At 39.9% G+C, this 27,006-nt stretch overlaps 1 protein-coding gene across 1 annotated transcript in view; it reads right to left on the bottom strand.

Annotated features, from left to right (window-relative positions):
- Glg1 (golgi glycoprotein 1) overlaps positions 1-27,006 on the bottom strand; it is a 105,478-nt gene that overhangs the window by 44,782 nt on the left and 33,690 nt on the right. Inside the window, exons 2-4 of the mRNA XM_021632520.2 lie at positions 7,273-7,305; positions 5,993-6,079; positions 929-1,144 (exon numbers count right to left, since the gene is read on the bottom strand). Of these exons, the coding sequence (XP_021488195.1) occupies positions 929-1,144; positions 5,993-6,079; positions 7,273-7,305 (336 nt within the window). The remainder of the gene's footprint in view (positions 1-928; positions 1,145-5,992; positions 6,080-7,272; positions 7,306-27,006) is intronic.

Genomic DNA, 27,006 nt, shown 5'->3' with positions numbered 1-27,006 from the left:
TTATATTGTGGCAAGAAAAAAAGTCGGCCTGAGAAATATTCACATCTTGCATTTAGAAGCTTGATGAGTTCTCCCCGGCACGTCCTCCCTCCCCCCACTTCTTGTCTTTCAACCAACAACACTAACCTCTGACAGTGAGAAGAGGCTGGGCTTTTCCTTTTTTTTTTATTCCTTTTGAATAAAGCATCCTCTAGTTTGAAATTTCTGTTGTTTTTTTGTGCTAACCTCTGTGGACTGAAGGAAAGACTCAACTATTCAAGGTGATTGGCTTCAAGCAGGAAATACTAGAATGATATAATCAATGATCGCACAGAAGAAGGCTGCAGCACAGATCCACAACCAAGTAGATCCACTGGCCACATACTATTTCTCGTCATGATGTGAATCATTTATCCTTTCACTTCTAGACACCTGCCCTTTCATTCTGACATTTACTTAGAAAATTCAAAAGGTTTTAATAATATATCTTCTTTGTTCTAAAATTCATTTTGGAAAAAAAATAAACTGTTAAGATTGGACGTCATGGTATTTTACACACTTATGCAGAGGAAGGATGAGAACAGATGACCCATGAAGGAATAGTTTCTCTCTGTTTCCTGTGGGTGGAATATGACCAATCAAGCCAGGCTCTCACTGCACTGTATTTGTCCAGGAAGCCCAGATAAATCTTTCTGCCTTCCATTGCTTCTATTAGGTATTTTGTTACAGCAACACAGAAAATAGCTAATATAAGTATTAAATTTTTTGTTAGAAACCCACGAATGTCCGGTTACCCATCAGCCTGGGATCGTAGGAAGTGCCTGTACAAGTCTCTTTTAATTTGAACTTGAAGATCAACTCAGGTCCTACTTTCCTCCCCTGTGAGTTACACCATGGTTCTCATTTGCCAAGCCCACATGTCGATTAGAGAAGCGAACACAGCAAGTACCTTTTCACCAAGACGGATGCTGCCACATTTCAAAATGTTGATGTCATTTTTGCAGTCATCCATGAAGCCACAGATCAAACGGTAATCACTGAAAATGATGGCTGTCATTTTGGTAATGTACTGATGACACTGATATTCAGTGATGTTGCCTCGGTGATCCACCAAGCAGGAAACCATGTAACCTTTTCCAACTGGTTCTTCAGCACATTCTTTAATCTGTTCAAAAAAAAAAAAAAAAAAAAAAAGAAAGAAAGAAGAAAGAAAGAGATAGAGAGAGAGAGAAAGAAAGAAAGAAAAGTGGCTGCTTTACACATGTAAAATCAAAAAAACCATATTCATATCAAGAAACTTATTTTGTTGTTGTTACTAGAAATAGTATCTCACTGTGTAACCCTGGCTGGCCTGGACTCTCTTTGTAGCAGGCCATCCATCAATTCAGAGATCCACCTGCTTCTGTCTCCTGAGTTCTGAGAGTAAAAGCTCTTTACATAGGAGACAAAAAAGGAGGATTTTAGAAATGCATTGATTTTAAGGAAGGAGAGCATCACCCCATGATATGATAAAGACATAGACTTTGGCTCTTACACATGGTTCCTCATAACCGCCCCTCCCTCCAAAGGAAGGCCACAGAAACTAGGATTTCTCTTTGTTGAGACAAGTCATTAATGACTTGTCTCAACAAAGTGTCTTTCGATACTGGAAGATGGTATTTTCTGGACTCAACTATGGTTCCCTGGCAGTAGGTCCCAAGAGGCTTCTTACTCCATGGGGTCATGCCAGCACCACAGAATGCTGCATAGACCAAGAAGAATGCTGACTGGCCTGCCTGGATTTCCCCACCCATTTTATATTAGTTATACAATGAAGTCTCCATAAAAGTCTGGAAGAACAAGGTTTAAAGAGTTTCTGGATAGCTAGACACAGATTCCTAGAGGGTGGAGCACCCAGGAGGAGGGGCATGGAGCTTGAGGCCTTTCTCATAGACCTTGACTTAGGTATCTCTTAATCTGTATCAATGTTTCTGACTGAACCTGTGGGAAGCGGTGTCAAAAACCCTTTCACAGGGGTCACCCAGGAGCATCGAAAGGTAGGTATCTACATTTTAATTCATAACAGTAGCAAAACTACAGTTACGAAGTATCAATGAAAATAATTTTATGGCTGGGGTCACAACATGACAAACTGTTCCGAAGGGTCACAGCAATAGGAAGGTTGAGAACACTGTTCTATATCCTTTCAAATGCCATTTACAAGGGGCCAGGAAATGAGTTCTCCTCAGTCAACCAGTCAAAGGCATTGTGGGAATCACCCACCTCCCTTTTTGAAAAGGGTCTCTCTATAGAGTCCTGGAACTCACTCTGTAGACCAGGCTGGCCCTGAACTCATAGATCTGTCTGCCTCTGCCTCCTGAGTGCTAGGATTAAAGGTATTTCCCAATTTTCTTTTCTATTTATTCTTCTCTTACATACTACATCCTGACCGCAGTTTCCACCCCCTCCTCTCCTCCCAGTCTCCCAACACACACACACACACACACACCTCCCCTCCCCTCTCCTCCAGATCCGGTCCTCCTCTGTTTCCCTTCAGAAAAGAGCAGACCTTGCAGGGACATCAGCCAAACACGGCAGAACAAGTTACAATAAGACTAGGTGAACCTCAAGTTTTTAACCGGTCAGAAGAACTAGTTAAATCATCTCAGGATCAGGTATTGCAGTAAATGCTTATAATACCAGCACTTTGTAGCTAAGGGATTTTGAGTTCAGAAGTTAGCCTTGACTACAGAGTGAAACTCTATCTCCAAAAGGGAGAGACATAAGGAAAAGGGAGAGAAGGAAAAAAGAAACCCAGTCCTTACTCCAGGGCTTCCTGCTGGTATCTAACATTTCAACTGTGGGGTCTGGCACTATCTCAGATGGGCAGGGTCAAAACTGAACTAAATTAGAGGAAGCGAGTCTAGTGCAAGCTACTGAACTGGGAGCTTAGTTGGTGGTGGGGAGAAATCTCTATACATCTGACCAGAAGTCTCTATATTGGTTGTGATTTGAGACAACCAAAGCAAAACGTTGTTTTGTTCTTACATGACCTTACCCAGAGCTAAAGTTAGACTAGGAAGTTTTAATCATTATGCAGGATAGTATTTCCCCCCTTTTATCTCATTAACTTTTAAAAATATTTTTATTTTTATTTTTATTAATTACACTTTATTCACTTTGTATCCCCCCATAAACCCCTCCCTCCTCCCCTCCCTATCCCACCCTCCCACCCCCTTCTTCATGAGTGCCCCTCCCCAAGTATACTGATAGGGGAGGTCCTCCTCTCCTTCCTTCTGATCTTAGTCTATCAGATCTCATCAGGAGTGGCTGCATTGTCATCTTCTGTGGCCTGGTAAGGCTGCTCCTCCCTCAGGGGGAGGCGATCAAAGAGCAGGCCAATCAGATTATGTCAGAGGCAGTCCCTCTTCCCATTACTATGTAACCCACTTGGACACTTAAACTGCCATGGGCTACATCTGTGCAAGGGTTCTAGGTTATCTCCATGCATGGTACTTGGTTGGAGTATGAGTCTCTGGGAAGACCCCTGTGTTCAAATTTCTGGTTCTGTTGCTCTCCTTGTGGAGTTCCTGTCCTCTCCAAATCTTACTATTTCCCACTTCTTACATAAGATTCCATGCACACTGCCCAAACGCACACACTTATGGATACCTGATCTTTGACAAAGATGTCAAAACGTACAACGGAAAAAAGATAGCATCTTCAACAAATGGTGCTGGTCTAACTGGATGTCTACATGTAGAAAAATGCAAATAGATCCATACTTATCACCCTGTACAAAACTAAAGTCCAAGTGGATCAAAGACCTCAACATAAAACCAGACACATTAAATCTGTTAGAAGAAAAAGTGGGGAATACCCTAGAACTCATTGGTACAGGAGACAACTTCCTGAACAGAACACCAACAGCACAGGCTCTACGAGCAACAATCAATAAATGGGACCTCATGAAACTGAAAAGCTTCTGTAAAGCAAAGGATACTGTCATCAAAACAAAACGACTGCCTACAGATTGGGAAAGAATCTTCACCAATCCTTTTTCTGACAGAGGGCTAATATCCGGTATATATAAAGAACTAAAGAAGCTGAAAAGCAGCAAACCAAGTAATCCAATTAAAAAATGGGGAACAGAGCTAAACAGAGAATTCTCTGTAGAGGAATATCGAATGGCAGAGAAACACTTAAAAGAAATGCTCATTAACTTTTAAGATTAACAGAAAAAATAGCATAAAGACATCAAAATATTTAACAATGGGAATGGGGGACTAGTATGTGTGAGTACCTGGATTTGATTCCTAGGAATATCTCACACACACACACACACACACACACACACACACACACACGAGGAAAAAGGGGCTGGGCAGCCAATTTATTACATCATCAGAAAAATGCTTCAGTCAAATATTTGTCTGGCCTGAGAGAAAAGACAGGTAGTTTTAATGTTCACTGATGAAAAGTAGATAACTTTCTTTGTAGGTATTATTGTGATGATTTTTTTTTCTCCCTTAAGAAGCTTTTTCAGCTTTAAAAGATGATAGAAGGAGGAATAAAAGGTTTTGTTGGCAACTATGTGATTCCTGGAAGTTAATTTTCCTGGTTCCAGTATAACATCACTGTTGGGAGAGGCAAGTGTCTTTGGCACTTGGATGTTTATAAATCCATAACACCAGAAAAGGTCACAGGAAGACACTGCCACTAAATAATGAAAGGAGGGCAGCCAAGTTGAAGGAGGGAAATTATTCTGGTGAACATGTATATGCTCCAAAGTAGATTTCTATAGGGTAATCAAGCAGTATATACTTACTGCTGAACCACAATGGGGCAAACAAATGTGTATGCATGTTTGTATCTATATACAGATACCCAACTGCATCCAAAAGAGGGAAAACAACTACTAGTAATTAATAATTCTATAATATAGTTTGGAACACACATAGGTCAAGCCTAAGTTCATTTTTTGTTAGCTTTTCATTATTAAGCAAATACCTCTTATCATGGGATTTTAAGATTACAGACATCTAAGAGATTCTGAAATAAGATTAAAGCTAAAATTGAAAAACAATTTTTGAGATTGCTACTCTATTCTTAAGCACCAAAGTACAATGAGGGGTCATGATTTTGAAGCAATAAAATATCTGATCCAGTATGAGAAGGTCTGAAGAAGAAAGTAAGTTGTATCACACCCCTAAAATTACTTATTCAAGGATCATAATTACGGGTTTATAAAGGAAACAGCATCTTCCTCAAGTGCTCTGGGGAAAGGGTCCTCACTTACTTGTTAGTTTGATGACCAGTCACTATGCTGCAAGAACCCAACTCTATAACTGTGGTGTGGAAAAACTCCAAGTTTTTTCTTTCTGATTCTTACATTTCATTAGTTAGAAACATCTGGCATTGCAGAATTCTAATATGAATTAAAAAAAAAAAAAATTCCCCTTAGTCAACTGTGGGGGCATCCTACAGGCCTTGGATCCCAGCACTCTGAAAGTAGAGGGCCTCTCAGTCCCAGGCCAGCTAGGGTTATGCTGTGAGACCTCACCTCAAAACAAAACACCAGTACAGAGACGTGGAGTTTCATTAATTCTTTTTGTCTTTATACTCAATTTAAAATTATATAAACATTAATAGCCGTTAACCTTTTAAACACGAATACCTATTACCTGACACATACGTTCAACAGACCCAAGTGCATAGCCAAATCATTTAGGATGGTTTATAGGCCTCCAGGGAACTCTCTTCTAGTCACCTCAGCAGCTGTACCGTATATCTAGGAAACACCCAGAACCTGAGCTCATCCTACTTGTCAGTGACTAGTCACAAAAAGAAGTCTAGTTAGACATCCTTCTTTGTTTTAGTAAATAATCTTTTTTAAAAAATTGCTGCAACACTTCTTGTAGTACAGCCAAGTAGATGAGAACTCCAAGAAAGGAAAAGTAACTGAGGGGATCAGTCAACAGATTCCACTTTGTCTTACAAATCACAATATCCACAAAATTACTTCACACTTTACCTCTGAAATAGTTGACTTGCAAACCTCTCGAGCCACAGATTCAAATTTGGGATCAGTAGTCAGGTTCAGCTTGTAATTCCACAATAACTGGGTTCAAGAGAAGAAAAGAACAAAAGAAAACAAAAACCTTCTGGTAAAACATCATGAAATTTGTCATCAATTATTATTTTAAATGACAAAAACTAAACTATACAGTCATATAAAGCTCATTTACATTTTCAATAACACATAAAAGTCAGCACATTCATGAATAAAAGCACAAAATATACACAAACATAATTAAAGCAGCACCCACTGTGGAGATGTTCTTTTTTTCTACATGACATGTTTTTAAAACTATGAATTAAAATTACATGGTACAGGGGCTGGAGTAATGGCTCAGTGGCTAAGAACATGTACTGCTCATGCAGAAGACAATTCCCAGATGCCAGGTTCTGAGGCTCATAACTGCTTAGAACTTCAGCTCCAGGGCATCTAACACTCTCTTTTCTCCATGGACACTGTACCCACATACACAAACCCACAGATAGACACAATTTAATTAAAAGTAAAAATAAAAAAAAAAATTTTAAATGATGTGGTATTAAAAGAAAACCTAAATATGAAAATAGTCCCTGATAAGGTTCTGAAGCCTGACCTAAATGCTTGGATGTGATGATGCTTGTCTGCACTCTCCTAACATCAACCTTAAGGAGAGTTGGAAGTGGCCCACACCTGTAATCCCAGCGCTCTGGGAGGCAGAGGCAGGTGGAACTCTGTGAGTTCAAGGCCAGACTGTCTACAGAGAAAGTCCGGGACAGCCAAGGCTACAGAGTAACTCAAACAAAACAAAAAAAAAGTTGCTCAGATTTTAGTTTCCAAGAAAATTCATCCTTATTTCCTGAAAACACTTGATTAATCATTGGTCTGGTTAATTACTTGACTGACTTAATGTATAGGCGTGTTTTGCCACCCTGGCGTATCCACCTCCTTTGAAGGCACTACTATACAATAGGTATTTTAATGAAAGAACTTTAAAATAAAGTTGCTGATTTGAGAAGCACAGAACTAATTCTTTTTATATGGTAATTGTAAAAAAAAAAAGACCCATAAATAATTATTATCGTTCAAACCTTGTGTTTCTACAATGAAGTGGCATTTATAAACAAGGCTTATCATCCTTTTAAAACCAGTAGAATCAGAGAAAATATAAAGCTTCCAGAAAAAGATGACAAAGCATCCCAAAATCTGTCATCATATTTATAAAGCGCATATGGTGAGTTACTGAAATCCATACTTACATGATTGCAGTCTGAAGAAATTTCATTCTCAGGCTAGAAGGAAAGAGAGAGAGAGATGTTTAAAAAACCAAACAAACACTAAAAAAACCAACAGCTCGAGTTTTCAAACACCACAAAAATAAAGTCAAAACCAGAATCCGAATATCTAATCAAACATGTCTCTTCCGTACAAGGGGTAAACTGCAGCCAACACACATTCCAGATTTCTGAGGACAAATTTACCAGAAAGGTATATATGAGAAACAATCCCTCCTCTATCAGTAGTACAATGGGAAAATGGGAAAACACACTAAAGCAGTAATGGAACAGCAACAAGACTCCTCGTTTATATGGCATTTTCTAATTTTGAATGCTAAAGAGGAGGGGCTGGAGAGATGCTTTCTCGTCTCAAAGACCAGAGCTCAATTTCCAGCACCCACATGGCTGCCCACAACCATCTGTAACTCCAGTCCAAGGGATACAATCCCCTTTTCTGGATTCCGTAGGCATTGCACACATGTGGTACCCAAATGTACATGCAGGCAAATCACAATACAATAAAATTAAAAACAAGCTGAGCAGTGGTAACACATGCTTTTAACCAGCACTCACTCAGGAGACAGGGACAAGTGGACCCCTATGAGTTCGAGGCCAGCCTGGTTAAAGAGCAAGTTTCAGGACAGCCAGGGCTGCACAGAGAAACCCTGTCTTGAAAAACAAAATTAATGAATTAAACCTGAGCCATGTGCACCAAGAAGACAAAGGCAGGCAGATCAATATGAATTTCAGGCTAGCCTAGTCTGCACAGTGAGAACCTGTCTCAAACAAAACCGAACATCACACAGAAGATGAGTATGGGGGTTGTTTCACTGATGAAAATAGACATCTAAAAACCAGTGTTACTGAGGTGTGTATGGTGGCTCACTCCTGTATTTCTAGCACTTGGGAGGCTGAGAAAAGAGAATGGCCACAATTTTGAGGCCAGCCTGAACTACATAGTGAGACTCTACCTCAGAAAAATCCCTCCCCGAAAACCAAAGCAAGCAACAAAAATGCCCAGGCTTATAGAATACAGAGGAGGTCCAATAATGATTTAAAACCTAATTTAGAACACTTTGAAACTAGGGCAGGACTATGAGTTGGAGGTCACTCTGGGCTATATAGCAAGATCCTGCCTCAAAAATAAAAGTAGCTGACTACAGGAGCTCAGGCTTGTAATCCCTGTACTTGGGAGGCTGAGACAGAATTGATGCTAGTTTGAAGTCATCCTGAGACACATTGTGAGATTAAGGCCAGACTGGGTTTAGTGTGAGAGACCCTGTTCCTCAAAAATACTTAATTAAGATAAAAAAACAAAAATTCAGGGTTCTGAGGAGAAGCCTGGCTCAGCAGCTGGAGCATATGCTGCTCCTGCAGTTGCCAGCAGCCACGTCTAGTAGCTGCCTGGAACTCCAGCCCCAGGAAATCTGGTGTCCTCTTTTAACCTTCACAGTACCTGCACTCACCCCCCCGCATCATATACATAGTTTTCAATAAATATAAAACAAAAGCCAAAAACATAACAAAATTAAGTAAGATAAAGTAAATAAATTTTAAAAAAATATATGGGATTGTGCCAGGAAGGATGCTCTTTCCCGTAAGTGCCCAGTCATGTGCCCTGAAATGACCTGCAATACTCCAATCTCAGTAATACCAGCCTGGCCTTCTGTTAGGAGCTCAAGACTGGAACAATGCTATGCCTTCCTTGTGTTGTCATTCCAGTTTAGCGCTCCATCATACCCCAATTCCTTCCTTTGTTAGCTTTATATAGCCCACAAAAAATAGATAAGAATGCAATAATAAAAGGGGGACAAAGAAGGCACAGAAGGATTACCCACGAGAAGACCGAAAGAATTACTGACAAGAAAGAATATGTATTTTCCACAAGAACTTATTTGTTTTTTAGACCCAATGATATCAAATGTCTTTGTACTTGTCCCTGATCTTTGACTCTAAGATAAGAATTTGAGATAGACAGCTCAGGAAATACAAGTTACCTATACTTAAAATATACTTAGTTATATTTAATGACCTTATTCTTGAGTTCCTTTAAAAAATTTAAGTAGCTTTCATTTCTATTTTTGCCATTTTATTATTATGAATCACTAACTTTGTGTTAGTGGGCAGATCCTTGGGCTCCTAGTGTTTGTTGACAGGAATTTGAACGCTGCCTACTCTTAATTGTAAGGGCTCTCTGTCTCTCTCTTTCTCTCATTGGGGTTGGGGGCAGGATTTCACTATGCATGTAGCTCTGGCTAGCCAGAAACAGATAATCCCTGTCCCAGAAGTGATGGGATTTTAATTGCAGGTCCTACTACTCTCTCTCTCTCTCTCTCTCTCTCTCTCTCTCTCTCTCTCTCTCTAACTGAAGGAGAACTAGTAATGGTGAGGTTAGGAAACCTAGTCACACACAATTTGTACCTACATGTTTTGGGTTCAAAGTCCATGAGCTCAGCCTAACCACTATGTGTCTTGGGGTAAGGGAAGTAAAACTCTTGGTCAAATTGCCATTTTTAACAGTTCTGAAAGAGAACTCACTAACAGCTGAGCTACTGAAGGAAGTTCAGTTTATCTGCTGTCAATGTCTATGGAGGCCACATTTCTACTTAGAGTGGAGTAAAATTCACTGTGAAACAGTACAGTTGAAAATTATGTAAAAATAAATCTGTAATTACCGCCTAACAAAAAGAGCAGTTTATCTAAAAGTGCAGTAATGCTAGTTACTGCTGTGAGGAAGATAAAAGTCACACATGGGAATGGTCTTTGGAAAATAAAACAAATAAATGTAAACATTAAACATTAGTTTAAAAGAAAAACAAATCTGGTCAGGCAGTGGTGGCGTGCACCTTTAATCTCAGCGCTAGGAAGCAGAGGCAGGCAGATCTACAAGAGCTGGAGGTCAGCCTGGTCTAAAAAGGGAGTTCCAGGACTGCCAAGGGTATCTAAAGAGACCCTGTCTCAAAAAACCAAACAGAATGTCTTTATTAGGGGAAGCTGTATGATACACCAGACATAATGAATAATAATTTTCCTCTCTCTCTCTCTCTCCAGCTCTACAAGCCCCTATTTTTTTTTTTTCAATTTCCTTATGTCTATAATGGAAAAAAAATATTGGGCTGGCTAGATGGCTCAGCAGGATAAAATCTCTAGCTCTGTGAGAAATGTCAATTTCCCCCACCTTTAAAACTTTTACACGATTTTTTAAATCTTACCAACCTGGTAAAACTTCTGTTTACAGTTAAAAAACAAAAACCCCTTCTTGTTTACAGAAAACATTCTCTCCTCACTTTCTCTACATTCCAAAATTCAATGGCTTAAAGCAGCTGACCCCATCCTCCTTTTAAAACTAGCCAATCGGAAAGTTGGACCTCAGCTAGCGGAGACAATACAGTCACCACCAGAATTACAATAAAAAGTAAGTGAATTTCCTGTGCACTGTGAGCTTGCTAACCTGGTTTGGATAGTGGAACACCCTTTCTGCAAAATACAATTGGTTTGTTTGTTAGGAGACAGTTGCAGGAACAACCTCCATCTTGCTGGCAGGATCAAAACGGAGTTCATGTTCCTAGGTCTCAAAACTACTTCTATCCTGTTTCTTCAGATGTTCCATGTGATCTGTTAACCAGAAATGAATGTACAGAGGGATATTGCCCATTATGTAAACTAAGGCGCACAAGTCGTAAAACATGAGCCTGTGAGGACTTAACTGAATTGACGTAAGTGCAGCTTGCCCACTCCTTCGTGCCCATATCACCTCAAGTCTGGGTCAGAAGTCCAGGAAGGGACTGACTGAAAAACCAGGTGACCCTGAGAAGACACAATCACCAATGTTCACTTCCTTGCTCAACCCCTTGTGTCAAAATATGGTTGGACAATGCTACAGCCTGGCCTGCTCCCTCTCACTTTGGGGTTCCAAATGCTGTACAATTTCTCTTCAGGGTTGCAGTTCAGCTCTGAGTCTGCCCTGTGGCCCTGATAATCAATAGTGGCCTGAGTACAATATGATTTTATTTTGTCACCTGCTTAAATATTCTGTAGGATGAACATTCAAAGATACAGTCAATTCCCGAGTCTGAGCTGTTGTCTCTGACTGGTCAATTTTTGCTTCCTAATTTAAGTAAGATCTTGCTGAACTCTTGTGACTGCTTGGGTTGTTTTTTTTGGATCCCAACGTGTTCATATACTTCCTGTGTTCCCTACATTGAAATTATTCTTCCTTTGTTTCTAACACATAGAAGCCAGACACCATACATTTCATCCATGGAACCCACATGCTAGAAGGCTAGAACCAACTCCCAAAAGTTGTCTTCTGACTTCTACATGTGTGCCCCAATATATGCACTCTTGTACACACACACACATTTTATTTTATGTTTTTGGTTTAGAAAGGAATTCTTAACAAATCAAGGAATTACCAGGCATAGTGGTACATAGCTTTATTTCTAGCAATCAGGAGGCAAAGGTAGGTGGATCTCTGTGAGTTTGAAACAGCCTGGGGTCTACATAGCAAGTCCAAAAAACCCTCTCTCGAAAAACCAAAAAAGAGAAAGAAAAATAAAGAGCAGCACTTCTACTGAACTACTAATTCAATTCAGAATTTAGTAGAAATTAACACTCACAGTTATTTTAAAAATATATTTAAAATGGACTTAATTAGGCGGTTGGGTAATGATTAGATTATAATACACTTTAAAAAAACTTTTTACCTACTTGTTTCAATAAGAACAAATACTTTAATGTCTTGAGTCTCTGAAATCAGCCTCCATACTCTGAGTTACTCTAGTTTAACTTTATTCTTATTTGTTCAATTTAAAGTGGTAACTTGAATCTTTTAACAAGTTTATTTTCAAGAATTTTTTTTTACCTTATTTAGACAATGCTCTACACTAACCCTTTTTAACTTATATAGAGACAATATCATAATCTTTTCATTCAAATACACTTCTACTAAACAATTTTAGATTAAGAGTATTTGTTGGGGCTGGAGAGATGGCTCACAGGTTAAGAGCACTGTCTCCTCTTCCAAAGGTCCTGAGTTCAATTCCCAGCAACCCACATGGTGGTTCACAACCATGTCTAATGAGATCTAGTGCCCTCTTCTGGCATGTAGGCCAGTACGAGCAGGCAGAATACTGTGTACATAATAAACAAAAAAATCTTTTTTATAAAAGGTATTTGTGGGCTCCTGAGAGTGTTCAGAAGGTTTCAAGTCTGACAGCCTGAGTTTGATATTGACTCCTCTGACCTCCATAAAAGTGAGGTGGCACATACCCATCTTCTCCACAGGCACATGAAAGAAATAACTAGACCAGGCATAGTGGGCCCACACCTTTGGTATGTGCAGAAGCAAGAAGATCTCTCTGAGTTTGAGGCCAGCCTGGTCAGTGAATTCCAGCCAGCCAGGGCTACGTACTGAAATCCCACTTCAACAGTAACGCACAAAAACTATAAATATGTCTGGCAGGTTTGGCTTCTTGATAAACTCCACCTTAGGTTTGGAGGCCATGTTGTAGCAAAGACAAACTAGGCTCATTCCTGTTTATAATTCAATCTCTGTCTCTCCCCACCTGGTTCTGCACTGCCTGTTCCAGGAAACAGCAATTGTGCCTGTGCTTCAGGAGGTTGTTATGACCAACCTAGCATGCATATTCTTATCCTCAAACAACACCCATTGTCAAATCCCCCATTTGGAAACTCCCTACTCCTGAACTATAAAAACCCTTGTCTTCCCCATACCCGAGGCTGATCTCTTGAACCCCACCTTAAGGAGAGATAGCCTGTATACATGAATTAAAAAAAAAAAAAAGCTTGCTTTAATTAATCTGGCTATGATTTGGATCAGTGATCTTTCTCCTCAATGGGATTAATGCTGTAGTCTGTCCTGTCTCCTCTTGAAAAGTGTGTCTAGGCTGGTAGCTTGGAAAAGACATATGAAACAGATCTGAATCTAACTGAAGCAAAGCCTCACCAAATCATCTGCACAACCATGCACAAGAAAACAAATATTCCTATCAAGGAAATAATAAACAAAATTCTCAAGCCTTTAACTGATAAAAGAACCAATCTACTGACAACCAGACTACTGTCTTTTCATGAAAGCATGGTGACATAATCAGACAGAAGAAATGCAACTTCAGAAACCAATGACTGTTTTTCAACTTTTTTTTTTGTCTTTTTTACTCGTAGATGGATGGACAGACGGACGGACGGATGGACAGACAGACAGGCTCACTCACTCATTTGCAGGTTGGAGCACAGCTGGTTCTTTTTCCACCTTGTGAATTCTGGGACTCACATTCAGATGGTCAGGCTTGGGAGCAAGTGCCCGCGTCTGCTAAGCCATCCCACGAGCCCCTCAATCCTGCTATCTTAGTTTGCAACTAAACATAAACTTCCTGTATTTTCTTCCTAGATTTTGTTTCTGTAGAAAAAAGTCATATACAAGGTTATGATATTAAGTTTTTAAGATTCATGGGACATCATAGCTAAGAAGAATTTCTAAGCAAAACACAAATGATTAAATTTGAAAACTTAGAAGTGTCCTTAGAATCAAAGAAGAGAGGAATGGCTGAGAGAAACAGAACTGTATACTGCAATTTTGAGAACACAGTCACATCCCTGCCAATGGAAATTAACTAGAGAAAGCAGAAGAGAAAATGGTATGATGTAGCTGTTTGATAAGAAACTAAAAAACAGAAATTTCAAAGAACAAAAACAGATACAGGTGCTAATTCTGGTCTGTTTCTCTGAATGCACTAATTCTACATACCCCAATCAAATCATTCCACCAGATACTGTAAGGGTAAAATTAACCTGTAAGCCCCACTTGCCCAAGGACAGATGATGTCCTAGTATGCTGGAAGCTGTTGTTTGTGTAAAATAACAAGTTAGATGTGTCAGTAAACAAGGCCGGTTACCCCAGCTGCACAAGATGTGCTTGATCACATATATAGGTGGGAGATACACCTATATGCTTTCACCCATTGAATGAAGGTGGGAAGTACTGTAGCCATGTGGGTTTTGCCTTTATGAATACCCAACTGACCTAATTCAGCACCATACTCTGGGAATCCAGTGTCCATCTTCCTGGCCAGTATTAAACAAAGCTTGCTTTAATTGTACAATCATTTGATCTTTCTCCTAGCGTTTTTCAGGATTAACAATATAGCACATCTATTTCCTCCAAACTGTGAATGTAGAAATACTTGATTATCTTTAATCTCAAAAGAACACCACAGAACACAAACCCAGAATTACTACAGTAAAATATGGTTGAGAACGTTCTTCCATTTTCTAGCCATAAGTAAAATGATGATCCCAAAAAATGAATTAACAAATATATTATCTGAAGGGGCTCTGGTGAGTTCCAGAACGGCAGGCAGAGCTCTGGTAGCCTTGCCCTTCTCCCTGATTCCTTCTGCCTTGCTAAAAACCATTAGATTACATTCCCAAAGCTAGACACCAAGAACTATTCCCTTATTTGGCCACTTCTTCCTCCTGAGACTGACTTCCAAGGTCCAGCTACCAAAGTACTGAAGTCCAGCATTTAAAAGAACCCTTGACTCACCTAATTAACCTCCCAATTAAAATTAAACACTCATCCTAACACAGGATTTCCCTTTTACTTTTTTAAAGCACCATTTTCTTATGGGCCTTGTCTGTTTCTTCTCTATCCAGAGGCAGTCCTTTGTCCCTCTGGGACAAATACCCCTTCCTCTTCTCCCTCATCCTCTATCTCCTGTCTTTGTCCCTTATTCCCTGTCCTCTGTCCCTCTAGGGCATATAAGTCTACTTTGTTCTAAGAGCTTGATCTTGGGGCCCTGAGCCAATATCGATCTCTTACATATTCAATAATAATGTCCCCCAAATTATGCTAGGCACTGTTTAAGACATAAAAAAAGTTAAAGACTTTAGTTTATACTTTTGAGGTAGTTCAAAATACAGTAGTATAAAAAAATTGCTAAGTCAAACAAATGTAGTTTTTGAGGTAGATTTAAAGAATTACCTTAAAGCAATGCTTCTTAACCTGTGAGTCATGAAACCTTTTGGGTTCACATATCAGATATTCTGCATATCAAATATTTACATTACAATTTATAACAGTAGCAAAATGACAGTTATGAAGTAGCAACAAAATAATTTTACGGTTAGGGGTCGCCACAACATGAGAAACTGTGTTTAAGGGTTTCAGCATTAAGAAGGTTGAGAACCGCTGAGATTGAGTCCTTTGCAAGGACAAACAGGTGAGTACTTGGAAGGCTGAAGCAGACAAACCCAGGAAAAGGCAATGTGGGCTACATAGCAGGAGAGGGTACACCCTGCTTCCACAACACAAAGCCAACAGCCCTGGAGGCTTAGGAAGAAAAAACTTTTTTTTTTTTAAGTACTGCAGCGAGAGAGAGTGAATGTGACTGTGAGTATGTGTGTATATGCCAGGTCAACCATGGGTGTCATTCTTCAATATCTGCTCACCTTGTTTTTTTTTGAGACAGAGCCCCTCATTGGGACCCAAGGCTCACTGAATAAGCTACACGGGCTGGCCAGTGAACCCCAGGGATCACATAGTTCCATCTCCTATGAGCAGGGTTTCAAGTGTGCACTACCACACTGGCTTTTCATGTGGATTCTCCTGGTCCTCACGCTTGCAAGGCACTTTCCTGAGTATCTTCCTCACCTCATATGCTATAATGTATTTTAAAATACATTTAATTAGAATGTTTCATGAATAAATATATATGTTGGGGACACTGTGATGGCTTGGCTAACAACTTGACTATATCTGGAGTTATTAACTAAAATTCGAGTGGCTGGATACAACTGTGAGGGATTTTTTTCCTTAATTAAATTTGAAGTGGGAAGATCCACCTTTCATCTGGGCCACACCCTCTGGTGGCAGCCCACAGAAAGGACAAGGAAAAAGGAAGCTTGCTCTCTTTGGTAAGTCCATCCCTTCACACTGGTACCAGAGCCCATGTCTTCAGGGTTCTCGAGCATGCTGAAAACCAGTTGGGACTTCCAGCCTCATGGACTGAACAACTACTGGATTCCTGGACTCCCCGTTGGTAGAGGGCAATTGTTGCACTTGCTGGACCACAGCCTGCAAACCACTGTACTCTTAGTACACACACACACACCCCAACACATACTCACACTCATTTCTGTTCTCCAAAGAAGCCCTGCTAATACAGATATGCATAACATGATAAGAATAGAGAACTGAAATTTGGGATTTGGGAATAGAGAAATGTCTCAATGGTTAACAGCACTTGCTGCTCTTCCAGAGGATCAAGGTTCAGTCCCCAACACCCACAAGACCACTCATAACTACCTATAACTCCAGTTCTACAACCCTCTCCTACCTCCAAGGGTACTAGGCATAATGTAATGCACCAACATACATGACAGCAAAATATTCATACACATAAACTAAAAAAATTTTAAGTCTTAAAAAAAGACAAAAGAAGCTGATATTAGCAATAGGAAAGGGAAAACCTAGCACACATACCCACCCCAATGTAGTGGTTAAAAAAAAAAAAAGTGGAGAAGGTACTTGGCAGAGTATGAGCAATGGAAGCAAACCAAGACAGTATGACAGGAGAGAGGATGAACATGGGCTACTGGGAGATACTTGATGACTGCAGTAAAAATACATGCATAAGCCCTGATACTACATTTCTTACAATATCACAGACTAAAAACAAATGGGACTGTGCCCAATTTTACAAAGATATGTGACTACAGAGAAACTGGTTAACATAATCAAATGTAACCTTGATAGGAAGCAAAACTCGGCTAATAAGGAATGAAAACAAAATGATAATGAAAGGATTAAGATATGCTGTCAGCTTGATGCCTCTCCCCCAAAAAGGTGCATTAGTAGGGCAGTCAGGTATAACATACAAATTCAGTGCTCTAGAATACCAACTTTTAAATGCCATTGGTGTCATTATTGTGTGTGGGGCATTATTTGTGTGAGTGCAGGCACACGTACCCCAGTGTAAATGTGGGAGGGAGAAAACAACTTTCAGGAGTTGGTTCTCTTTCCATTGAGTTCCAGGGATGTCAGGCAGTAAGGCTTGCATGACGAGCAATTTTACCCATTAAGGTTCTTTAAAATCTAAAATGATTTGACAGTTACATGATACATTCAGATACAGGCAGATGACAGAACTAGATAAACCAGGGACCTGGATTAGGCCTGAAATAGCCACCCTGAATTATGAGAACTTTGTTCACCTCACTTAGCTTATCTACATCAGTGACTCAGAAGTTGTGGCTATTCTTGTACTTTAACCTCCTCCTCAGCAAAAGCAAAACTGAAATAGCTGGTTTTAAGACTTAAAATTCTAAGCCCTTCCTCTAAGCTCCACAAATGCAGAGCTAGTTGTAAGGAAAGCGATAGTCTGAAGAGCAGCACCGAAGGCAGCTGACTAACAAAACTACAAAACTACAGCACACATCTACACGTTTATGACGTCACTGTGACTTAACTTAGACTGCCGAGGGCAGGCTTTGGACTAGAACTGATGTCTCCTTCCCTAGAGCTTGACAGTCATAAAGATCCAATATGCTTTTGGAGCCTGACATTTTCTTGAAATCCAATGCAAACTCCTGGGGAAGACATTTTTTTTTCTTTTTCTTTTTTTAATTTAAGGATCCCCCAAAGACTTACTAAACAAGGGAAAACTATGAAACACTGTTTAGGAGCTGAGTAGATGGTTCAGTGGTTAAGAGAGCATTCTGCTCTTCCAGAGGACACTCACAGCACCCACATCAGCCACAACTGCCTGTGACTCCAGCTGGCTAAGGGTACCTGCACACACAAGAAGAACACTTACATAAACATATACACATAAATTTTGGAAAATTAAATAAATATTTAAAATTTTAAAAAGAACACTAATAATTTAAGCATTAGTTGAGGTTCTTTCTATGAGTCTTTAAAATCTGAGATTTGGAAGTTGAATATACAAGTATATTGAATTTCTAGTCTAATACAGTAATTCACATATTATCATGGCCACCACTGATTTATTTCACTCATTTTCACTGGTCAAAGTCATAACAGAGTTTTCAGAATAAATTACTGAAAAGCACAGGTCTGAATGTTCCCTGTTGAACTGAGAATCCCATCCACGTACAAGGAAGGTTTTATAGGAAGCATAAACATAAAAATATGCACTCCCAAAGGTAAACTGGCCAAGTTATTGAGTCTTGCCAGAAAATCAACAGATTCGTAATACTAACTGAACAAAATTATCTGGTAGGAGTCTGTCTGCAGAGACTGGCTGATAAGAATTTCAGAGATTCTATGTGGAGAGACTGGAATGTTGCAGGTCCTGAGGCTAATTACCTTGGGCTAAGTTCTGTCCCTCCAGAACAACAGTCCATTGCCGCAAGTCAGAACTATCATCTTATGACAAAAATAGATTAAAAAGCCCATTGACGTAGCAGACAGCTAGCTTCTACCAACCCCAAAACTAGAAACATATTCAGGTGACATATTCAGCCTACAGACAAAGCCCTTGTAGGTGTACCTGCCTCTCTAACGTACTCATCAATGTATTGTAAACCTGCCTTAATTTATGACTCTGCTCTGGAAAGTGATAAACACTTCACAAAACTGTTTTCACACTGGAACATGGACTTTGGGGTAACCGACATCTGTGTTACCAGGTCATTGTCACTCAATATGGCTCCAGAGTAAACTATCCCTTGAAGATGAGTGCTGTGGGTTTTGTGTGGACATAACCCAGAAACTGAGATAGAAACTGAGTTAGATGATGACTAGAATACTAATCAACCTAAAGTTTTATCAACTAAAGTTGAAACACCCACCAGAGGAATACAAAAGAACACATTACTTTTACTAAGAATCAGGTACTAAATTCACAACAGATCTGCTTACCAATAAAAAAAAACAAAAAACAAACAAACAAACAAACAAACAAACAAAAAAACGCCCTTGAAAATATTTGGAAGGCAGCACAAATGGATGCCTCTTCCTGAATAGGCACATTCTGCAGTAGTACTTTCAATTCTTCCAGGGGTTTATTTAGTGAACTCCATAGGCACAATTCATTTACTAACCTACTCCTCAAAGCAAAATGAGCATTACATAATTGTTACCTATTGGGATAAACCCTTCACAATCTTGGAAAATTGTCCCTAAGTCCTCCCAGCTTCAAGACTTGCTTTCCTCTCAGTGCCGTATTTCTGCTCATCTAGAAGATGCAGCTGAGTGTTATTTTCCAAAGGACAGTGATCAGCACAGGCTGATGTCCTCTACTAACGCTGACTCAGAAGAGAGTTGTGCTTTTCCTGGGTGCAGTGGCCCACTCCTGCAATGCCAACACTTTGAAGGTCCTGGAAGAAGTTAGGAGTTCGAAGCCATCCTTGGGCTTCAAGAGACAGTCTCAAGACTTCCCTCCCAAACAAACAAACAAACAGAAAACAACAAACTGGCTCTACTTAGTGTGATAAACAGAGGTAATCATGAATCCTCACCCCATTATCTAACTATTATTCACAGTTCATAGTTGAAATGGAGAGAAAGGCGGATCTCTGTGAATTCAAGACCAGCCTGGTCTCCAGAGCAAAGGCTACACAGAGAAACCCTGTCTCAAATCTCCTCCCCCACTCCCCACCCCCAAAAAACCTCAGGCAGCAGCCATCTTCCTCCCAGTAAATGGCCAAAATGACAAACACGAAGGGAAAGAGGAGGGGCCCTCACAATCTGTTCTCCAGGCCTTTTAGGAAACATGGGGCTGTTTCCTTTGGCTACATGTGAATCTACAAAAAGGGTGATATTGCAGAGATCAAGAAAATGGGCACTGTTCAAAAAGGAATGTCCCCTGTTACCATGGCAAAACTGAAGATTCTATAATGTCACCCGGCATGCCATGGCATCACTGTGAACAAGCAGGTTAATGGCAAACTCCTCACCAAAAGAACCAACGTGAGCACTGAGCACATCAAGCCCTTGAAGAGCAGGTGTGGCTTCCTTAAGCGTGTGGAGAAAACAACCAGAAGAAGGAGGCAAAAGAGAAGGGCACCTGGCTTCGCTGAAGCGTCAGCCTGCATCACCCAGAGAAGCAAACTTTGTGAGGACTAATGGGAAAGAGCCTGATCTGCTGGAGTCCATTCCAAACAAGTTCATGGCATAATGTACAGAAAGAAATTAAGGACCTGGACTGTAATAAAATAAATAAATTAAAAAAAAACCCTCAAGGTAAGTCCATTTTATTTTCCCATATTCCAAATTAGCATGTTATACTAAGTTCCGAGCGATGGGTTTAACCTACTTCCATTACCTGTGTTCTTCCCAAGTGGGTGGTAAGATAATACTGCTGGTAATTATTATATAGTTATTCACTTCTATAGGAACATGTCTGATTTTAAAAGGGGTAAAGGACAGCCAGGCAAGACAGATAAGACAACAGTCTGAGAAAAACAAATAAGCAAAGACTCCAGGATGTGCAGATCTTTTTATAGAACCTAGTTCAAGTTTCTGGCACTTTAAGAGAACAATTTAATTCTGGGACTAGTCTGCCACTTGAATTAAACTAAATCAGCTACTATGATACTTAGCCAGGAACATGACTCTAAGAACTAAAGAACTAAGGAAAGAGTATTGCTGATGGCTGAAGACCAGCTTGAGGAACCCAGGCTAGCCCAGGCCATAGAGTGAGACTGTCTCAAAAGTAAGTAAATACTTTTGAATACTACTGAAACAGAACTAAACACCTACTTTGAGAAATGCTGATAAACATTAAATAAAGGTGCAATCTTTTATAAACATTGTCCTTGATCTCTAATCATTATCTATACCTCTAAAGTAGTAATTTGCTAATATAAAATCAATTAACTTAATAACCAAAGTGCAAAGTGCAAAGCATCATAAAAACAGAGTCCTTTTGAAGGTACTTCACTTAAATTCTAAGACCTGCACAAATCACAATGCCCACACTTTAGTTAGCATAAAAAAGACTCAGAAAAAAAGCAAGACATTTTGGCTCCAACTGCTGCAAATCAATTTGAATTTCATAAGGACACATAACTACCACTTCAAGTAAGAGGAAATAACTTCAGAGAAGTGAATAAGGAGGAGAAACAAGAGGAGAAAGGCAATCCAATGGCAGACCTTAAAAAACAAACAAACAAAAAAAATCCTGCCAACTCAGGGGGTGATGGCACACAACTTCAATTCCAGCTCTCAAGAGGCAGAGGCAGGTAGATTTCTGTGAGTTCAAGGCCAGCCTGGTCTACAAAGTTCCAGGACAGCCAAAGCTACACAGAGAAACCCTGTCAAACCCTGTCTCAAAACAAACAAACAAACAAACAAACAAAAAACAAATTAAACAACAACAACAAACCTGCAGGGTTAGTGGCACACACCTTTAAACCTGCGGTTCAGGAGGGGGCGGCCAGCATGGTCATAAAGACTTCCAAAACAACCAGAGACCCAGCTCCAATGCCCAACTCCAAATTCTTTTATTTATGTGGGCATGCACACGTGAGTCTGTGGACGTGCATGTATATGTGCAGATGAATGTGCCTATGTGTGGGGAGCAGAAGGTATGAGGTCCCTAGAGTCGAAGACTTTTGGGGTTTGTTTTTTGTTTTTGTTTATTTGTTTTATGGTGGGACATCTGACTTGTTGTGTGAGTACTGGGATCCAAACTCCTGTCATTACAATTGTATAGTAAGCACTCTTAACTACTGATCCACCTTTCCATCCTGCAGGTCCTTTTAGAAATATTATTTTAAATACTTCCTAGGTATGGCCATGGTTTAAATATGTGCTCATTCCTTAGTACAGAATGTTCATCTCCAGTAGCCATTACTAATTATTCCTAGGTATCTATCATTGCAATCTATAACAGTGGCTGTGGAGCACAGACTTTGGGAAGAAGGATCTATATCCAATATAAGCTCTTTAAGCAACTGTGCTGGCTAATTTTACATCAACTTGACATAAACCAGTCATTTGGGAAGAGGAAACTTCACTCGAGAAAATGTTCCACTAGATTGGCCTCTGGGCAAGACTGACTGACATGGGAGTCAGCTATGAGCAGTGGCACCTTTGGGTTGGCAGTCCCAGGAACTATCAGAAAAGAGGCTGAACAAGTCATGGGTCAAGCCAGCAAGCAGCACTCCTCCACAGCTTCTGCATCAGTTCCTGTATTGAGTTCTTGCTGGCTTCCTTTGATGATGGACTGGATGTGAAAGTGAAATAAACCTTTTCCTCTCCAAGCTGCTTTTGATAGTGATGTTTTATCACAACAGAAATCTAAGAAGATAATGTGTCATTCTGGATAAATTATGTAACCTTTATAGGTCCAAATTTCTTCATTAAAAATGAAAATATTTATTTCACATGTGGGCATAAGTGGAGCAAAATAACATAACCCTGTTGTGAGCAAATAAATATTATCTATAGTTATAATAGTAATAGTCTATGCTTCTAGAACAGTATTAATTTTGCTATGTCCCAACTTCAAAATGAACCAATCTCAAAATAGGCCAGGTATGATGGGACACTCCTTTAATCTCAGTGTTAGACTTCAAACCTAGGACAAATGGCTGATGTGCCTATTTAACATATCAAAGCAAACCTGGCCACCACGGTCTCCCAGCATCCATCAGTCCCTGCCTGTTGGGGGTCCCTTCTGGCTGGCATACCCCTCCCTTGAAATCTTCAACCCAGGAACCTGGGCTGCTCTTCTCTATATAATCCAACCATTTTGGTTATCTGCTCTCTTTTGTAACTTTGGGCTTCCTAGCTGTGGCACCTGATCCCATTACTCCACCTTCTCCCTTTCCTTCCCTCCTTCCCACATGGCCTGGCTCAGGATCAGGTAAACTCTGGACTCTCCCAGATGTTCCTGCTTCGGGCTATGCTCTCCCTCTTATCTGTAATAAATTTTCTCCTCCATCATACTTAAGAGCAGTCATTTCATTTCCTTTTTCTTTTCCTTCATTCACTCAGCATGCAGAAGCAGAAGAGGATCTCTGTGAATTTGAAGCCAGCCTGGTATATGTAGCAAACTCCAGGACAGCCAGAACTATATACAGACCCTGATTTTAAAAGCCAGAATAAATAAAATGTAAAATAAAATAGGGGCCAGAGAAATGGCTGAGCAGTTAAGAGCACTTGCTGTTCTTGCAGAGGACCTAAATTCAGTTCTCAGCACCCACATGGTTGTTCATAATCATCTATAACTCCAATTTTAGGGGATGTGATGCCTTCTTCTAACCTCCATGAGTACCAAGCAAGTATACACAGATGTAGGCAACACTCTTCTTTTTCTCTTCTTTTTTTTTCTTCTTTTTTCTTCTCTTCTTTTTCTCTCCCCCTCCCCTCCCTCTCTCAAAAAGCCCAAATAAATTAAAATAAAGCTTCCTATTAATATGTTCCTAAACTATGAAGAGCTGGAGATATAAGTTAATGGAAGAGTACTTGCCTAACACAAAAGAAGCTCTGATTTCTGTTTTGTTTTGAGTGTCACAACCTAATTCTGGCTGGACTGGATGGGACAGTGTAAACCAGGCTGGCTTGAACTCACAGAAATCTTACCTGCCTGCCCCTGCCTCCCGAGTGCTGGGATTAAAGAGTGCACTCCCATGCCCAACAAGGCTCTGGTTTCAATTCCAGTACCCCAAAGGAAGGAAAAGAGAGGAGGGAGGGAAGGGAAGGAGAGGGAATCTTGTGAACTATGTATGCTCAGTAGTTACATTAAGGTAACTACAATTTAAAATAGTTCCATTATATTAAGATTGTCAGTAAAAATAAGTTTATAAAAACCTCATTAAAAAAAATCTTTATCCTAGCCAAGATTTTTTTTTTTGTTTATTTGTTTTTCATGACAGGGTTTCTCTATGTAGCCCTTGCTGTCCTAGAACTCACTCTGTAGACCATGCTGGCCTCAAACTCACAAAGATCTGCCTGCCTCTGCCTCCCGAGTGCTGGGATTAAAGGTGAGCAGGACTACTACCACCAGGCTATAACCAACTTTTCTTACACAAGTAACAAATGCTGTATGTAATTCTAGTCTGCCCAACTCTAATCTCTCAATCTACCATCCATGTGTAAATCTAGGTTCAGATATTTTGAATTTCTTTAATACTATTTTCTAGTAAAAACATTACAAGATTTAAACACTTTGGTTTTGTTTGTACATGTTTTAAGGCTCTCAAAAGCCTTTATATTTAAGTTTAAATGTTCAGATTTAAGAATCTTTAAATATTCAAACAACTATTAGTCATCTATTAGTCACCTACATTGGATCTCTTTTCTTTTGTCTTACTGAGGCCTCCCACATACTAAACAAACCAGACCTCTTCTAAATTTTACTTGAGAACCGTTTCTAGCCCGCTACAGGTATTTATCTAGCACATCATATTGAAGTGCACTCATTTTATGAATATAAAGGTTGCTTGTCACCAACTGGTAAATTAAATAAGACAAGATCAGGTCAGTGACTTTGATAATCTGGCTTAAATATCGTGAAGCTATTTGGGTTTGTTATTTTAACCACCTGGCAGCAACTTGTACAAAATATAAAAGAGGCGCACTGCTGACTACGCCCTTCAGTCACATCTTCAAACTTTTCATCATTACACTTACTATTCTTCTGAATAGTTTTAATAAATCTTATGTCATTGGACACACTTTGGAACTCAGGGAGGCAGAGGCAGGCGATCTCTGTGAGTTGGAGGCCATCCTGGTCTAGAAATTGAGTCCAGGATAGCCAAAGCTACACAGAAAAACCCTGTCTCAAAACACCACTACTATCAAAAAGGAAAATCTTATGTCTGTCAGAAGGCTTTAATTTAGGACCTCTGAAACTTTAGTCTATATCATGTGAAGTATGGCAAAAATATAGGAGGGGCCCTGGAGAGACGGCTCAGTAGATTAAGAGCATTTAGCTGCTCTTGTGGTGGACTTGGATTCTTTTCAGGAGCCCCACAACTGCTTATATCTCCAGCTCCAGAGAATATATCAACTGTCCTCTTAGCCTCTGTGGGTCTAGGTAGAAAGTGTTATATAGTGAGACCCTGGCTCAAGTAACATAAAACAATTTCCTTTTAGTTCATTTCTCCGCTATTAAGAATTCTTGATTCCCTCCCCTTCTCCCCTCACTGCCTCCATAGGGGAGGGAGTAGAAAATACCTCAAACAAACAAACAAACAAACACTCAATACCTGTGGCTCTTCTCAGCCCTCCCCCCCCCACACTTTTACAGCTCACCTGCTTCCCCCATAACTCCTGCCATTTATGACAGGCATTCTCTTGGTCCTCTGTTCTCTTGCATTCTTTTGTCTTCCTTTCTTGGTCCTCTTTTTGTTTTCCTCTCTTGGTCCTCCTCACTCACTCTCCCCATCTCTCTCCTTTCACGCTTTCACGGTCTATTCTGATTACCATGTTCAATCTACTATTTTCTCTACTTTGGACTCTTCCAGATGCCCCTGGCTGTACTCTCCCAATCTACAACAAAACCTCCCCTCAACTATACCTTGGAGCAGTCATGTTCTCATTTTATACACCCTGAAACCTAAAAACAACAACAAGAGTCTTTCCCCAAAGATAACTAAGTGCATTTGCTGGAGAATTTAAGGTTAAGAAGATCTACTGTACATAAGTAACTGCCACCAAACAAGTCAGACACAAGTGTCTTACACTGCCACACTGGCCTAAGGCCACAGTTTACATTCATGACAAAATTCAATTCTTTCCTTTTTTAGGGATAACAAGGAAAGAACCTGTGCAGTGATTTGGGAGAAGCTAATTATTAATTCTACCCTAAAACAGAATGATTTAAATTTAAAGTACAGTGAAAAATAAGAAATATTTTTCAAACTTCTCTTTAATATTAGTTATACCTTTCTGAAACCATCTGACAGAGTAATTACCAACATCAAACATCTTACAATAGTCAAAAATCTCAAATTGTAACACATACATCATTTCAATGGTCTGATATCAAAAACCACATCCCTGTGATATATTTATTTTACATATTGTTGATGGTTTCAACTTGTATATTCAGGACAGAAAATAACTAAATCAGAAATAAAAACCCAGAAAGTTAGAGAATTGGTCCAGTGGTTAAAGCTACTGCTGCTTTTATAAAGGAACTGGGTTCAGTTTCTAGCACCCAAGTCAGTGGCTTACAACCAACCACCTGCAACTCTAGCTCCAGGGGCTCCACCGCCTCCTTCTGGCCTCTGCAGACACCCAAACACACGTAGCAAACACATAAACCTATACATACAAACAAAAAGAGTAACTTTCTTCATAAACACATCCCTTTAAAAATTTCTAGACCCAGGAATTAGAGAGATGGATCAGTGGTTAAGACCACTAGCCGCTCTTCCAGAGGACAGAGGTTTGATTCCCAGCACCCAAATGGCAGCTTACATCCACCTGTAACTTCAGTTCCAAGAAACCCAATACCTCTATAGGTGCCAGGCACACAAGTCATACACATACACACACGCAGGCTAAAACACCCCATCCACCCACCCCCCATACACTTTAAAAAATAATAAAAATAAAATAAAACATTCCTAAAGTCTGGTATAGTAGCATATGACTGTAATTTTAGGACTCAGGAGGCTGAGGCACAAGGATCATGAGGTTTTGAGGTCTGCCTGAGCTATATACCCAAACCAAAATTGGGAAAGAAGGGATTATCAGAAATTTCACTGATA

The sequence above is a fragment of the Meriones unguiculatus genome, chromosome 10 (assembly GCF_030254825.1).
Source record: "Meriones unguiculatus strain TT.TT164.6M chromosome 10, Bangor_MerUng_6.1, whole genome shotgun sequence".
In the NCBI taxonomy this organism is placed as follows: domain Eukaryota; kingdom Metazoa; phylum Chordata; class Mammalia; order Rodentia; family Muridae; genus Meriones; species Meriones unguiculatus.
The sequence above is the reverse complement of the archived record's forward strand: the minus strand, read 5'-3'. Positions and strand labels throughout refer to the sequence as shown.